The following is a 14,885-nucleotide window of genomic DNA, read 5'->3' on the forward strand; positions in this document are numbered from 1 at the left end:
CTCCGGCATCAGTCTAGTAAACCTCCTCTGCACTCCCTCCAAGGCCAAAATAACCTTGCGTAAGTGTGGCGACCAAAACTGCACACAGTACTCCAGCTGCGGCCTCACCAGTGCCCTATACAGCTGCAGCAAGACCTCCCTACTTTTATATTCAATCCCCCTCGCTATGAAGGCCAGCATCCCATTAGCCTTCCTGACCACCTGCTGCACCTGCAAGCTGGGTTTTTGTGGCTCATGCACAAGGACCCCGAGGTCCCTCTGCACCGTCGCCTGCTGTAGTTTTTCGCCACGTAAGTAATAGTCCTTCCTACCATTATTCCTACCAAAGTGGACCACCTCGCACTTGCCAACACTTGCCAACTTGTCAAAGAACTTGTAAACCTCTACGAGTCTATATTTATGAAAGTCATGCAAACCAAATTTTCAGCACATACCTGCACATAATGGCGCAGAACATAAATAACTTCCCCTTTGCCAGCCTTCTCAGACAGAATTTTGTGGAATTTAGAAAATTCTTTTGTACCAATTTCAGCATACAAAATGGCAACTGGAGCTTCAGTTTTCTTTGTTGGAAATGTATGATCCCCTTTAAACAAGTATGGCTTGGGTCTGGGAACAGAAATGAGGTTGAAATTCTATGATCTATCCTGCACTTAAAAAAGCAGTTTAACTGCTTTAACAATTCTCAAATAATAAATCAAGTTGAACGGACTTCATTCAATAAACAAATATATGACTATGACAATCTCTCCTAGAAAATGCATAGGTTTCCTCTGGGTGCTCCAGTTTCTTTCCGCAGTCCAAGATGTGTGATTTAGGTTGATTGGCTGTGCTAAATTGACCTTAATGTCACGGGATAAGCAGAGTAACTGATGATTACAGGAATAGGGTCTGGATTGGGTTTGTGGTCACTACAGACTAAATGGGCCAAATGGCCTCCTTCTGTATTATAAGGATTCTTTGATTCTATGGTATCAATACGGCATGCACTCTGGCTTTAAAATGTCAATAGTTGGAAGTTGAAAAATGACAAAGGGTTTGTACAATGTAATGAAATGAATGGTTTCGCAGAATGCGAAAGTTATTTGCTAACTAGATGAATTTACTCTCTCCTTGTACATCCTGACAGAAGAACAAAAATAATGCTGGAAATACTTTGTTGATCAGGCAGTATCTGCGGAATGAAACAGAGTTACTGTTTCTGGTTCATGACTGAATTCGTGAAAGGTCATCAACCTGAACCTACTTAGTACATCCATCATTTTCTACTTTTGCTTCAGATTGCCAGCATTAGTAGTATTTTGCTTTTATCAAAGAAATTGCACAGGCCTTGCAGAGATATTTGCTTCATCTCTTTTCCCCTGGACCGGAGGGTAACTAGTCTTCTTCCGTTGTTTCAGAAAGATAGAAAAGGCAAGCCAGGGAGCTCACTCACAGGCCAGTGAGCCTGACATTAGTGGTGGTTAAGTTACTGGAGGGGATTCTGAAGGACAGGATCTACCAATATTTGGATAGTCAAAATCTGAATAGGAATAGTCAGCATGGCTTTGTGCATGGGAAATCACGTCTGACAAATCTTTCAGAGTTTTTTGAAGAGGTAACCAAGAGAATGGATGAGGGTAGGGCAGTAGATGCTATTCGTATAGACTTTAGCAAGACCTTTCACAAGCTCCTGCATGGCAGGTTAGTCTGGAAGGTTAGGTTGCATGGGATCCAAGGAGAGGTAGCTAATTGGATTCAAACTTGGCTCCATGGTATGAAGCAGAGAGTGATGGTCGAAGGTTATTTCTCAATCTGGAGGCCGGTGACCAGTGGTGTGGCTCAGGATAGGTCTTGGGACCATTGTTATTTGTTATTTATTGAAATGATTTGGATGTGAATATACAATGCACAGTTAATAAGTTTGCAGAATATACTAAATTAGGAAGTATTGTTGATTGTGAAGAAGGTTATCAAAAATTACAGGGGATCTTGATCAGTTAAGGAAATGGGCCGAGGTATAGCAAATGGATTTCAATGCAGATCAGTGTGAGGCGTTGCATTTTGAAAATTCAAACAAGGCAGGACTTATACAGTGAATGGTAAGGTCCTGGGGAGTGTTACAAAATGGAGAGACCCAGGAATACAAGTACATAGTTCGTTGAAAGTGGTTGAGGCAGGTATAATAGCAACATTTAAAAAGCATTTGGATAAGTACATGGATGGGAAAGGATTAGATTGATATGGGCCAAGCAGAAAGGGCACTATGGTCGGCATGTACCGTGACTGAAGGGCCTGTTTCCATGCTGTATTGCTCTATGGCTCTAAGCTCAGATAGTGCATGAGGGAGGACAGCAGAAGAGAAACCTGAAAAAGATATAAATTGAACCATAGAATAGAATCGCTACAGTGCAGAAAGAGGCCATTTGGCCCATCAAGTCTGCACCAACCACAATCCCACCCAGGCCCTGTCCCCATATCCCTACATATTTACCCGCTAATCCCTCTAACCTACACATCTCAGGACACAAAAGGGGCAATTTTAGCATGGCCAATCAACCTAACCCGCACATCTTTGGACTGTGGGAGGAAACCGGAGCACTCAGAGGAAACCCATGCAGACACGATGAGAACGTGCAAACTCCACACAGACAATGACCTGAGCCAGGAATCAAACCCAGGTCCCTGAAGATGTAAAGCAGCAGTGCTAACCACTGTGCTATTGTGCCCTCCTTTCAGGATGGGTGGAATGAATTTTAAAGGAAGTCTGTCGTGGTAAGCTAAAGAAAGGTAGGAAAGCAACAGAGGCCATACCGGCTTAGAAGGTTAATAATCACAGGAGTTTAAAAATCACATGAGCTCTTATGAGAGAAACCACTGGCATTTATTAAAGCTGACCCAGATTAGCATCAAGGCCTAGTTACAAGAGAGAAAACCATAGGTTAAAGATTAGTTTATCTAACAAAGACTCTTAATCTGAAAATAAAATTATTAAAATCAGGCATTTGGACATGGGAGAGGCAATTGGTATCTAGAGACCCAAACACAAGTTGGGATGTTAAGGATAACCTGTAACACTAAATCAGCTAACATGTTGAAACCTTTGCACTGATTGTATATAATAATTAAGTAGGGGTATGCAATAATTGTGATTGGTTTTTAACATTAGTATCTTACGCCTAACCAGATCAATAGGTGCAAGAGGATAACTCCTACATCTTGATTGGTATATGTTAATTACTTGTATTCAAATCTGAAAGCATATCTGCCTGTTTAATCCTAAATCCCGTACTCCAGTTGGCCACTAGCTGGCTTCCCAGAGTCCTTGCTACATAGCTCGAATAAAATGTTGTGAATGACTTGATCTAGCCATTTGATGGGAACAAAATTTAATAAATTAAAAAGCTAAACACCAAAAAGCCCCATAGTACTTATCAATGAAAAGTTCACAAAATGTTTCTGTAAGTAGCAGTAATGAGAAAATTTCATACCTAAATATATTCCACGATTTATATTTCACGTAATTCGGAATTGAAATTTATTAAGGAGCCGAGGAACATAAAATGTCATGCATATACAAGAGCATAATATACTGTATACCTATTAGCTGCTCTTTTGAGGAGCTTCTTGATTTCACCAGTATGGCAGGTATGTTCCCCGTGGACAGCTACAAAACTGTTGCATCCTTTTGGTGCTGGTTCATCAGCTGCAATCTAAGCCAAATGTTACAAGTAAATATCATGCAAACATAAAATAAATTTAATGACATAAACTCTCAGCATCAGATTTACCATCAAATTTTACCTGACTTACGTCACTGAAGGCCATACCTGGGCCTTAATTCCAGGGATGTATTCCCTAATACTCTCAATCTAATTTTTCTCCTTCAAATGCTCCGAAGTATTATTGCATTATTTATTGTATTGAAGGTGCTACATAAACCTTGGAAAGTGGAAGGACATGTTTCAAAGCTTGCTAAAAGAAACAGATGGAATCCTGTCTTATTAAACAAGTCTTATTAATAAGAGCATAGTTCAGTGCAACATTTTTGCTTTTATTTTTTATGTTCAAAAATAATGATGATTAGGCCTCAACTAGAGTACTGTGTTTAATTCTGGATGCTATATGTTTGCAAAGATGTAAAGACCTGAAGAGGACCTCATAGAAATGTGTAAGAATGTTATCAGGAACAAATGAATCAATTACATGGAGAAACTTGAAGTAGGGCAAGTATACAAGAGATTTAACAGGGGTGCTTTAAATCATGAATGGTCTGGAATCCATTTAATCTCTTGGCATCAGGTCAAACATGGACAAAGAAACTTCTCCTCATTAAGACCCGCCACCTTCCTCCCTCAGCTGAGAATCAGAACTCCACCACATTGAACACTATTTGGAAATGCTGTAAACCTGTATAACTCCAGTATTTGTCCGTATTGGCTCACTGTGAAGCCCTGTTATAATAATGTAGTAATAAATGCAAATGCAAGTGATGTTATGAGACATAGAGTTGAAAATATCAAAGTGTTCCTGAGTGTCATTTTCCAAACATACAACAAAACCAGTGCTATGGACTATGGGTGATAGGGTTGTTAAGAAGGCGTAGGTGTATTAGCTTTTCTTGGTAGAAGGATTGAGTTTCAGAGCCATGACGTCATGTTGCAGCTGTACAAAACTCCAGTGCAGCTGCACTTGGAGTATTGTGTACAGTTCTGGTCACCGCATTGTAGGAAGGATGTGGAAACATTGGAAAAGGTGCAGAGGAGATTTACCAGAATGTGGCTTGGTATGGTGGGAAAGTCTTATGAGGAAAGACTGAGGGACTTGAGGCTGTTTTTGTTGGACTGAAGAAGGTTAAGAGGTGACTTAATAGAGGCATATAAAATGATTAGAGGATTAGATAGGGTGGACAGTGTGAGCCTTTTTCCTCGGATGGAGATGGCTAGCACAAGGGGACATAGCTTTGAATTGAAGGGTGATAGATATAGGACAGATGTCAGAGGTAGGTTGTTTATTCAGAGCAGTAAAGGTGTGGAATGCCCTGCCTACAACAGTAGTGGATTCGCCAATATTAAGGGCATTTAAACGGTCATTGGATAAACATATGGATGATATTGGAATAGTGTAGGTTAGTTGGGCGTGAGATTGGTTTCACAGGTCAGCACAACTTTGATGGCCAAAGGGCCTTACTGCACTGCAATGTTCTATGTTCTATACATGTGCAGTTGCAGAACCACTCAAAGTTTTAGCGAGGAAAAGTCAGAAGAAGAAACCTTTTCACATGAGCTATGGAGAACTAGTGGGTTAATGTGGACATGAGCAAAGGATAGGCCACATGGTGGTGCAATGGATAGTACTTCTGCCTCAAAGCACTAGAGACCAAGGTTCAATTCCAGCCTTGGGTGACTGTGTGGAGTCTGCATATTCTTCGTGTGGGTTTCCTCCAGGTACCAGTTTCCTCCCAGAGTCCAAAGACAGTAGGACTAGGGGGCACAGCCTCAAGATAAAGGGGGGGGGCGGTTTAGAACGGAGTTGAGGAGGAACTTCTTCACTCAAAGGGTGGTGAATCTCTGGAATTCTCTGCCCGTTGAGGTGGTGGAGGCTGCCTCACTAAATATTTTTAAGACGCGGGTTGATGGGTTTTTGAAAAGAGAGGGGATTAAGGGTTATGGGGAGAGGGCGGGGATGTGGAACTGAGCCACGACAGATCAGCCATGATCTTAGTGAATAGCGGGGCAGGCTCGAGGGGCTAGATGGCCTACTCCTGCTCCTATTTCTTATGTTCTTATGTTCTAAAAAGAATGAAAACAACTTGCTTTTGTTGGGAAACTCGTAACATCTGAAGGGAAAAGCCGTCAAGTGCAAATATTTTCAAACCAAACTTTCAAAAGATGTCAAATCTCTTTAAAAAAAATGAATATTTCTATGCAAAGCACAACAAGATTATTAAAATGTTGCATCTGCTCACCAGTGTTCCATAAAAGGAGAAAATTAGAATAAGCAAGATATAGCAAGATAAATTAACAACAAAGATAGAGTTTCTGAAACATATGACAAAGATCAACTGGATAACACTCACTACTAAATGAGAAAGTTTTGAGGAAAGCAGGCACACAAGCAAAACTTTTGCAAATGTGCACCAAAAGACAACTACAGTTCCTCAGACATTTATTAGGAGAGAAAACATCTGGTAGTTACTGTAAAATTGCAGGCAATAGAGTAAGAAAAAGGGAGTTAAAGGAAAAAGATACACCAACAAGTTAAGGAAAACAGGTGCAAACATGGGAACGTAAAAAATAGGTGCAGGAGAAGGATATTCGGCCCTTTAAAACCTGCATCACCATTCAACTTGATCATGCATTTTCAGTATCCCATTCCCACTTTCTCTCCATACCCCTTGATCCCTTTAGCCACAAGGGCCACGTCCAGCTTTTCTTGAACATATCTAATGAACTGGTCCTAACAGAGAAACAAGATTGGAAATCACTAAGATGTTAACTGTTACCAAGGACCATGACATTGGACAGCCATGATCACCAACATTGTAAAACACAGTACCAAAAGGAGAACAAAATCTAGCAAGAAGACAAAATAGACAATGTGGTTCATACATCAAATTAAATGCTTTGCATGAGCTGTACACAAGAGATTGTTCATATTGAGAAACATGCACTTCAAATGAATTGAAATTCAGCTAAGCACCCATGAACTTTAGAAAGGAAATACAATGCCACAGACATAAGGCTGGATTTTCTGGCTCCATCTTTAGAGGGAATTGCCACACACAGGATGGAACATTTGATGGACCAACCAAGTTCTGTTGATTTTGGGTGAAAATTCCCATCATCATCACAATTATTTCATGGGGAAGCATGTTTAACTGACAGGATTCGCCCCCACTAAAAAATAAATTTTGATCTAGATTACAATTTTTTTAAATTTAAATATCTCAGTTAACGAACTACAAAATCAAACTGAGAAGGAAGTGCAGTGTCATTACACTTCAGTAGTCTTTCTTTTGCTTAAATGAAAGAAATGTTTTAGCTGTGTTTTTTATGCCACAGTCCCTTTCATCCAACAAAGCTCATAACATGTAGATTAGTATACGCACCTGTTGAAACATTTGAACAGTTGGAGAATATGCTCTTAGCGAGAGAGCAAACTTCAGAAGGTTGAGTTTCAGTTGTGACAAAAACTGACCAGCTTTCTTCAGAATGAGATTATAATAGCTATGCTCAGAATCTGTAAATTAAAATTATTATATTAATAGGTGAATTTTACAGATGTCAATTTCAGTAATTATCCTAATAGTATGCTATAAATGATTAATTTTACAAATAAACAGCTTTTTCATTGCAATGCTAAATTCCTAGTGCTCCTGAAAATCTGTCATCCAAAGTTAAGATGTCTGGAATTTTGCTGTCAGCGACAAAGCATGGGTGCTTGCCATTGACCTTGAAGGAAGCCAAGCTGAAATATCTCACGTTGTCTGTGGTGAGAACTTTAACCCCCTCAAAATAAAATTGATTGTAGAATAACTTACTGAGGATTCCAACTGTTAAGCCACAGTGATGTCAAGCTTTTCAAGCAGCCACTCACATTAAAGAATTCTCATAGAAAGCCAAGCAGAAATTAAAAGCACGAATAATCAAATTAATTCTTTAAAAACAATTAGAGACAGTGAAATAAAGATTGGGACATAAACATATGGTTAAATTAGAAGCTAAAATATCATGAATGAACCCGATTTATAAATTACATTTAAAAAGCTAATTTTAAAAAAATCTAGTGATTGATTTTAATGATGACATTTGACAACAGTTCAGATATAAACTCATAATTTCAGAGCTAGGTCAGTCATGCAGCAGTTATTATCATATAAAAAAATTTCAAAAACAATTTTTATCTCATTGAACATGGCTTAATCTTTACAGGGATTTGAGGAAGTTCTCATCTGATCAAATTGTTTCATTAAAAACTGATTTGAGACTTGGGGAAGACCACAGCACAATTTGTAGCAGAGCAGAGAAGACTGCAGAATAAAGACTACAACTTGAGGATTTCAGACTTGATCAAAATTAGAGGAGGCAGTGAATGCACATAGTTCCCAATCAAAATTCACTAGTTTGCTGTGAAGATGTAATTAGTAGAATTGACAAGGGGGAACCAATCAATGTGGTATATTTGGACTTTCAGAAGGCGTTTGATAAAGTCCAGCATAAGAGTGCAAGATTAAAACACATGGGATTGGGGGAAATGTCTTGAGATGAATAGAAAACTGATTGGCAGGAGAGGAAAAGAAGAATAGGAATTCATAGGTGCTTTTCAAATTGGCAGGCAGTAACTAGTGGGGTGCCACAGGGATTGGTGCTGGGACACCAGCTGTTCACAATACATATTAATGATTTGGATGAGGGAACAAATTGTAACATCTTAAAGCTTGCAGATGATACCAAGTTGGGTGGGAGGGTGAGCTGTAACAAGGATGCAGAGATCCTTCAGAATGATCTGGACAGGTTGGGTGAGTGGGTAAATCAATGGCAAATGTAGTATAATTTGGATAAATGTGAGGTTATTCACATTGGAAGCAAAAACAAGAAGGCAGATTACTACCTGAGCAGCTGTAAATTGAGTGTAGAATTCAAAATACATACTCTTGTCTGAGTACTGCTGGGGGAGACAGCTCACCTGGGGGAGGAAGCGGTGGCCAGGTCTCTGGAGCTGAGCCTGACCCAGTACTTCAAAGAAGAAAAAGAGCAGCAAGGCAGTGTTAATGGGGGACGCCATTGTGAGGGGATCAGAGAGGCATTTTTGCGGACGCAGACGGGAGTCACGGATGGTGGTTTGCCTCCCTGGAGCTGGGATCCGGGACGTCTCTGCACACGTCCCAGACATCCTGAAAGGGAAGGGTGAGGAGCCGGAGGCTGTGGTTCATATAGGTACTGCTGACATAGGCAGGAAGAGAGAAGCGGTCACGAAAAAGGATTATAGGGAATTAGGTAGACAGTTGAGAAAGAGGAACGCGAAGGTAGTAATGTCAGGATTGCTGCCTGCGCCGCGGGAGAGTGAGAGCAGGAATGGAATGAGGTGGAGGGTGAATGCTTAGCTGAGGGACTGGAGCAGGGGACAGGGATTCCAGTTCCTGGATCATTGGGACCTCTTTAGGGGCAGGTGTGACCTGTTTAGTAAGGACAGGTGGCACTTGAATCCCAGGGGGACCAATATCTTGGCAGGAAGGTTGGTTAGGGCTACTGGGGGGGCTTTAAACTAGAAAGGTTGGGGGGAGGGAATAGAGATGAGGAGACTGACAGCGAGGAGGTTAGCTCCCAGGTAGAGAAGGACTGTAGACAGTATGACAGGGAGGTTGGACGGGCGATGAAGAAGGGAAGTGCTCAGACCGAGGGTCTGAGGTGTGTCTGCTTTAATGCCAGGAGTGTTGTGAACAAAGTAGATGAGCTTAGAGCGTGGATCGCTGCTTGGAAACGTGATGTGGTGGCCATTACAGAGACTTGGATATCTCAGGGATAGGACTGGGTACTTCAGGTGCCGGGATTCAGATGCTTCAGGAAAGACAGGGAGGGAGACAAAAGAGGTGGCGGAGTGGCACTGTTGATCAGGGACAGTGTCATGGCTGCAGAGAAGGTGGATGCTGTGGAGGGACTGTCTACGGAGTCTCTGTGGGTGGAAGTTAGGAACAGCAAAGGGTGGATAACTTTGCTGGGTGTTTTCTATAGGCCGCCCAATAGTGACAGGGAAGTTAAGGTGCAGATAGGGAAACAGATCCTAGAGAGATGTAGTAATAACAGAGTTGTCATGATGGGAGACATTAATTTCCGAAACATCAACTGGAATATCCCTAGGGTAAGGGGTTTGGATGGGGAGAAGTTTGTTAGATGTGTTCAGGAGGGTATCCTGACACAGCACGTGGATAAGCCTACGAGAGGAGAGGCTGTACTTGACCTGGTGCTGGCTAATGAACCAGGACAGGTGTCGGATCTCTCGGTAGGAGAGCATCTTGGGGATGGAGATCATAAATCTATCTCCTTCACGATAGCATTGGAAAGAGATAGGATCAGGCAGGCTAGGAAGGTGTTTGTCTGGAGTAAGGGGAAATATGATGACATCAGGCAGACAATTGGATGAGTAAACTGGAAGGAGGTGTTCTTGGGGACAAGTACTGAAGGAAGGTGGCAGATTTTCAAGGAATGTTTGACTGGAGCTCTGCACGACAACGTTCCGGTGAGACAAGGAGGTTTTGGTAGGTCGTGGGAGCCGTGGTGCACGAAGGTTGTGGTGAACCTAGTCAGGAAGAAAAGAAAGGCGTATAAAAGGTTCAGAGAGCTAAGAGATGTTAAGGATCTAGAGGAGTATAAGGCTTGTAGAAAGGAGCTTAAAAAGGAAATTAGGAGAGCCAGAAGGGGTCATGAGAAGGCCTTGGCGGGTAAGATTAAAGGAGAATCACAAGGCGTTCTACAAATGTGTGAAAAGTAAAAGGATGAGAAGAGAAGGGATAGGACCTGTAAAAGGTGAAGGGGGAAAAGTCTGTGTGGAACTGGAAGAAATGGCAGAGGTGCTTAATGAGTACTTTGCCTCGGTATTCACAGTGGAAAGTGATCTGGGAGGTTGTACTACAGGTTTGCGGCAGACTAAAAAGATTGAGTATGTGGATGTTAAGAAAGAGGATGTGTTGGAACTTTTAAATTCTATCAAGATAGATAAGTCGTCGGGACCGGATAGGATGTACCCCAGGTTACTGCGGGAGGTGAGGGAAGTGATTACAAAGCCCTTGGCGATGATCTTTGCATCGTAGATGGAGATGGGAGAATTTCCGGAGGATTGCAAGATTGCAGATGTGGTTCCTATTTTCAAGAAAGAGAACAGGGATAGCCAGGGAAATTACCGACCGGTGAGTCTGACCTCAGTGGTTGGTAAGTTGATGGAGAGGATTCTGAGGAACAGGATTTATGAGCATTTAGAGAAGTTTAGAATGATCAGGAATAGTCAGCACGTGCCTTACGAGCCTAGCTGAGTTCTTTGAAAATGTGACTGAACACATTGATGAAGGAAGAGCGGTGGATGTGGTTTACTCGGACTTCAGCAAGACGTTTGATAAAGTCCCCCATGCAAGACTTCTTGAGAAGGTGAGAGGGCATGGGATCTAAGGGGCTTTGGCCTTGTGGATCCAGAACTGGCATGCCTGCAGAAGGCAGAGTGTGGTTGTGGATGGGTCTTTTTCTGCATGGAGGTCAGTCACCAGGGATCTGTTCTAGGACCCTTGCTGTTTGTCATTTTCATAAATGACCTGGATGAGGAAGAGGAGGGATGGGTTAGTAAGTTCGCCGACGATATGAAGGTTGGTGGTGTTGTGGATAGTCAGGGGGGATGTCAGAAGTTGCAGCATGACATAGATAGGATGCAAGACTGGGCGGAGAAGTGGCAAATGGACTTCAACGCGGATAAATGTGTACTGGTCCATTTTGGCAGGACCAATGGGATGAAGGAGTACAATATCAAGGGTCGGAGTCTTAGCAGTGTTGAAGAGTAGAAGGATCTTGGGGTCCGGGTCCATAGGACTCTGAAATCGGCCTCACAGGTGGAGGATGTGGTCAAGAAAGCATAATATGGCGTACTGGCCTTCATTAATCGAGGGATTGAGTTTAGGAGTTGGGACGTAATGCTGCAACTTTATAGGACCCTTGTCAGAACCTACTTGGAGTATTCAGCGCAGTTCTGGTCGCCTCACTACAGGAAGGATGTGGAAGCTATTGAGAGGGTGCAGAGGAGATTTACAAGGATGTTGCCTGGATTGGGAGGCATGCCTTATGAAGATAGGTTGAGGGAGCTCGGTCTCTTCTCCCTGGAGAGACAAAGGTTGAGAGGTGACCTGATAGAGGTTTATAAAATGTTGAGAGGAATAGATAGGGTGGATTCTCGGAGGCTATTTCCCAGGGCTGAAATGGTCACTACGAGAGGACACAGGTTTAAGGCGCTGGGAAGCAAGGAGATGTTAGGGGTAAGTTTTTCACTCAGAGGGTGGTAAGTGAGTGGAATCGGCTGCCATCGGTGGTGGTAGAGGCGAACTTGCTGGGGTCTTTTAAAAGACCCCTGGATGAGTATATGGGATCTAATGGGATTGGAAGTTACAGATAGTTCTATGGCTTGGTAGGTATAGATGTGATCGGCACAACTTGTGGGCTGAAGGGCCTGTTTGTGCTGTGTGTTCTATGTTCTATACGCAACGGGACCTGGATAACCTTGTGCACCAGTCACTGAAGGTAAGCATGCAGGCGTAGCGGGCAGTAAAGAAGGCAAATGGTACTTTGGCCTTCATTGCAAGAGGTTTCAAATACAGAAGCAGAGATGTGTTGCAGTTATACAGGGCCTTAGTGAGGCCACCACAGAGTACTGTGTGCAGTTTTGGTCTCCCTTTCTGAGGAAGGATGTTCTTGCTCTTGAGGGAGTGCAGCAAAGGTTTACCAGGCTGATTCTGGGAACGGCAGGACTGATGTATGAGGAGAGATTGACTAGATTAGGATTGTTTTCGCCGGAGTTCAGACGAACAAAGGGGGAACCTCAGAGACTTATAAAATTCTAACAGGACTAAACAGGATAGATGAAGGGAGGATATTCCCGTTAGTGTGAGAATCCAGAACGAGGGGTCACAGTCTGAGGATTCAGGGTAGACCATTTAAGGCAAGAGGAGAGATGTTTCTTCACCCAAAGAGTGGTGAGCTTGTGGAATTCATTACCACAGAAAGTAGGTGATGCTAAAACATGGAATGTATTTAAGAGGCGACTGGATATAGCACTTGGGGTGAATGGGATCAAAGGTTATGGGGAAAAAAACAGGATTAGTCTATTGAGTTGGATGATCATCCATGATCATAAAAAGAATGGCAGAGTAGGTTTGAAGGGCTAAATGGCCTCCTCCTACTCCTATCTTCCGTGTTTCTATATGATGTTATGCCAAAGTGCTTGCTGTTGTAAGTCGATATTAAAAAACAAGGGTTGTCTTGGACACACACGAGATTACTTCAAACTTTGTGAGGGAAATTATTGGAGAGACTTCTTCGAGAAAGGATTTATTTCCACTTGGAAATAGTGGGCGTATTAGCAAGAGGTAATATGGTTTTGTGAAGAGGAGATTGTGTCTCACTTACTTGATTGAGTTTTTTGAGGAAATGACGAAGATGATTGATGAGGGTAGGGCAGTGGATATTGTCTACATGGGATTCAGTAAGGCCTTTGACAAGGTCCCTCATGGCAGACTGATGCAGAAGGTGGAGTCGCATGGGATCAGAGGTGAGTTGACAAGGTGGATATAAAACTGGCTTGGTCACAGAAGACAGAGAGTAGCAATGGAACGGTGTGTTTTTGAATGGAGGGCTATGACAAGTGGTTTCCTCAGGGACCAGTACAGAGACCTTTACTGTTTGTAATTATATATAAATGATTTGGAGGAAAATGTAACTGGTTTGATGAATAAATTTGCGAACAACACAAAGGTTGGTGGATTTGCAGAGAGTGATGAAGACCATCAAAGGATACAGCAGGATGTAGATGGGTTGGAGACTTGGGTGGAGAGATGGCAGATGGAGTTTAATTTGGACAAGTGTGAGGAAATGCATTTTGGAACATCTAATACAGAGAAGAAATATACAGTAAATGTATACAGTAATTCCTTAGGAGTACTGATAGGCAAAGGGATCTGGGTGTACACGTACACAGGTCACTGAAAGTGGCAATGCAGACGGAGAAGGTAGTCAAGAAGGCATAGGGCTTGCTTGCCTTCATTGGCCGGGGCACTGAGTTTAAAAATTGACAAGTCATGCTGCAGCTTTATAGAACCTTAGTTAGGCCACACTTGGAATATAGTGTTCAATTCTGGTCGCCACAGCACTAGAAAAATGTGCAGTCTTTGGAGAAGGGGGACCATAGAGAAGGGGGTTCTTCACGGCCAGGATGGTAATTGCATAACTGTCTAGTCAGGACATGGGAAGGCCAACCCATAGGGTGACATCCTCACAAGACACGAGTTGCAGGTGGCACTGGTTGTCAGCATCCAGCCTTTACATGTTGGATGGGTGCCACTGTGTATTCAATAGTTATGGTGCTATAGAGTGAGAGCAGTGGGCCACAAACAGGGTGAAATAACTTATATTTGCTAGTGGCCAACAACTCATGCGCACGCTGTGCGAATGCACTGCCTGGAGGCTTGTACAGCGAGGCAACATGGATAGAGCTCAGGAATAGGAAGGGTGTAGTCACAATGTTGGGGATTTATTATGGGCCGCCCAACCAGTCAGCAGGAGATAGAGGAATAGGTACATAAGGAGATTTTGGAAAAATGTAAAAGTAACAGGACTGTTGTGGGGGGGGGGGGGGGGGGGGGTGATATTAACTTCCCCTATATTGACTGGGTGTGGATGGGGCAGCTTCTTGAAACAAGGCTGATTCTGGGAATGGCGGGGCTGATGTATGGGCAGTGATTGATGAGATTAAGATTGTTTTTGCTGGAGTTCAGTTGAATGAGGGGGGCTGTCTGAGAGACTTATAAAATTCTAACAGGACTAAAGGGTATGTGCAGGGAGGATATTCTCAGTGGTGGGGGAGTCCAGAACCAGGGGTAACAGTCTGAGGAATTAGGGTAGACCATTTAGGACAGAGGTGAGAAAGCATTTCTTAACCCAAAGAGTGGTGAGCCTGTGGAATTCATTACCACAGGAAGTAGTTGATGGCAAAACATTGAATGTATTCAAAAGATGGCTGGATAGAGCACTTAGGGGCAAATGGGATCAAAGGCTATGTGGAAAAAGCAAGATTAGGCTTTTGAGTTGGATGATCAGCTATGATCATGATGAATGGCAGAGCAGGCTTGAAGGGCCAAATGGCCTCCTCCTGCTCCT

At 42.8% G+C, this 14,885-nt stretch overlaps 1 protein-coding gene across 2 annotated transcripts in view; it reads right to left on the bottom strand.

Moving 5' to 3' along the window:
- Window positions 1-14,885, bottom strand: part of uggt2 (UDP-glucose glycoprotein glucosyltransferase 2) — a 373,478-nt gene that overhangs the window by 316,171 nt on the left and 42,422 nt on the right. For both annotated transcript variants that reach the window (XM_080198156.1, XM_080198157.1), the window contains exons 4-6: window positions 7,091-7,221; window positions 3,580-3,692; window positions 435-609 (exon numbers count right to left, since the gene is read on the bottom strand). In XM_080198156.1, the coding sequence (XP_080054282.1) occupies window positions 435-609; window positions 3,580-3,692; window positions 7,091-7,221 (419 nt within the window). The remainder of the gene's footprint in view (window positions 1-434; window positions 610-3,579; window positions 3,693-7,090; window positions 7,222-14,885) is intronic.

This window comes from Carcharhinus amblyrhynchos, chromosome 10, assembly GCF_965287045.1.
Source record: "Carcharhinus amblyrhynchos chromosome 10, sCarAmb.v2.hapA, whole genome shotgun sequence".
NCBI classification, from domain to species: Eukaryota; Metazoa; Chordata; class Chondrichthyes; order Carcharhiniformes; family Carcharhinidae; genus Carcharhinus; species Carcharhinus amblyrhynchos.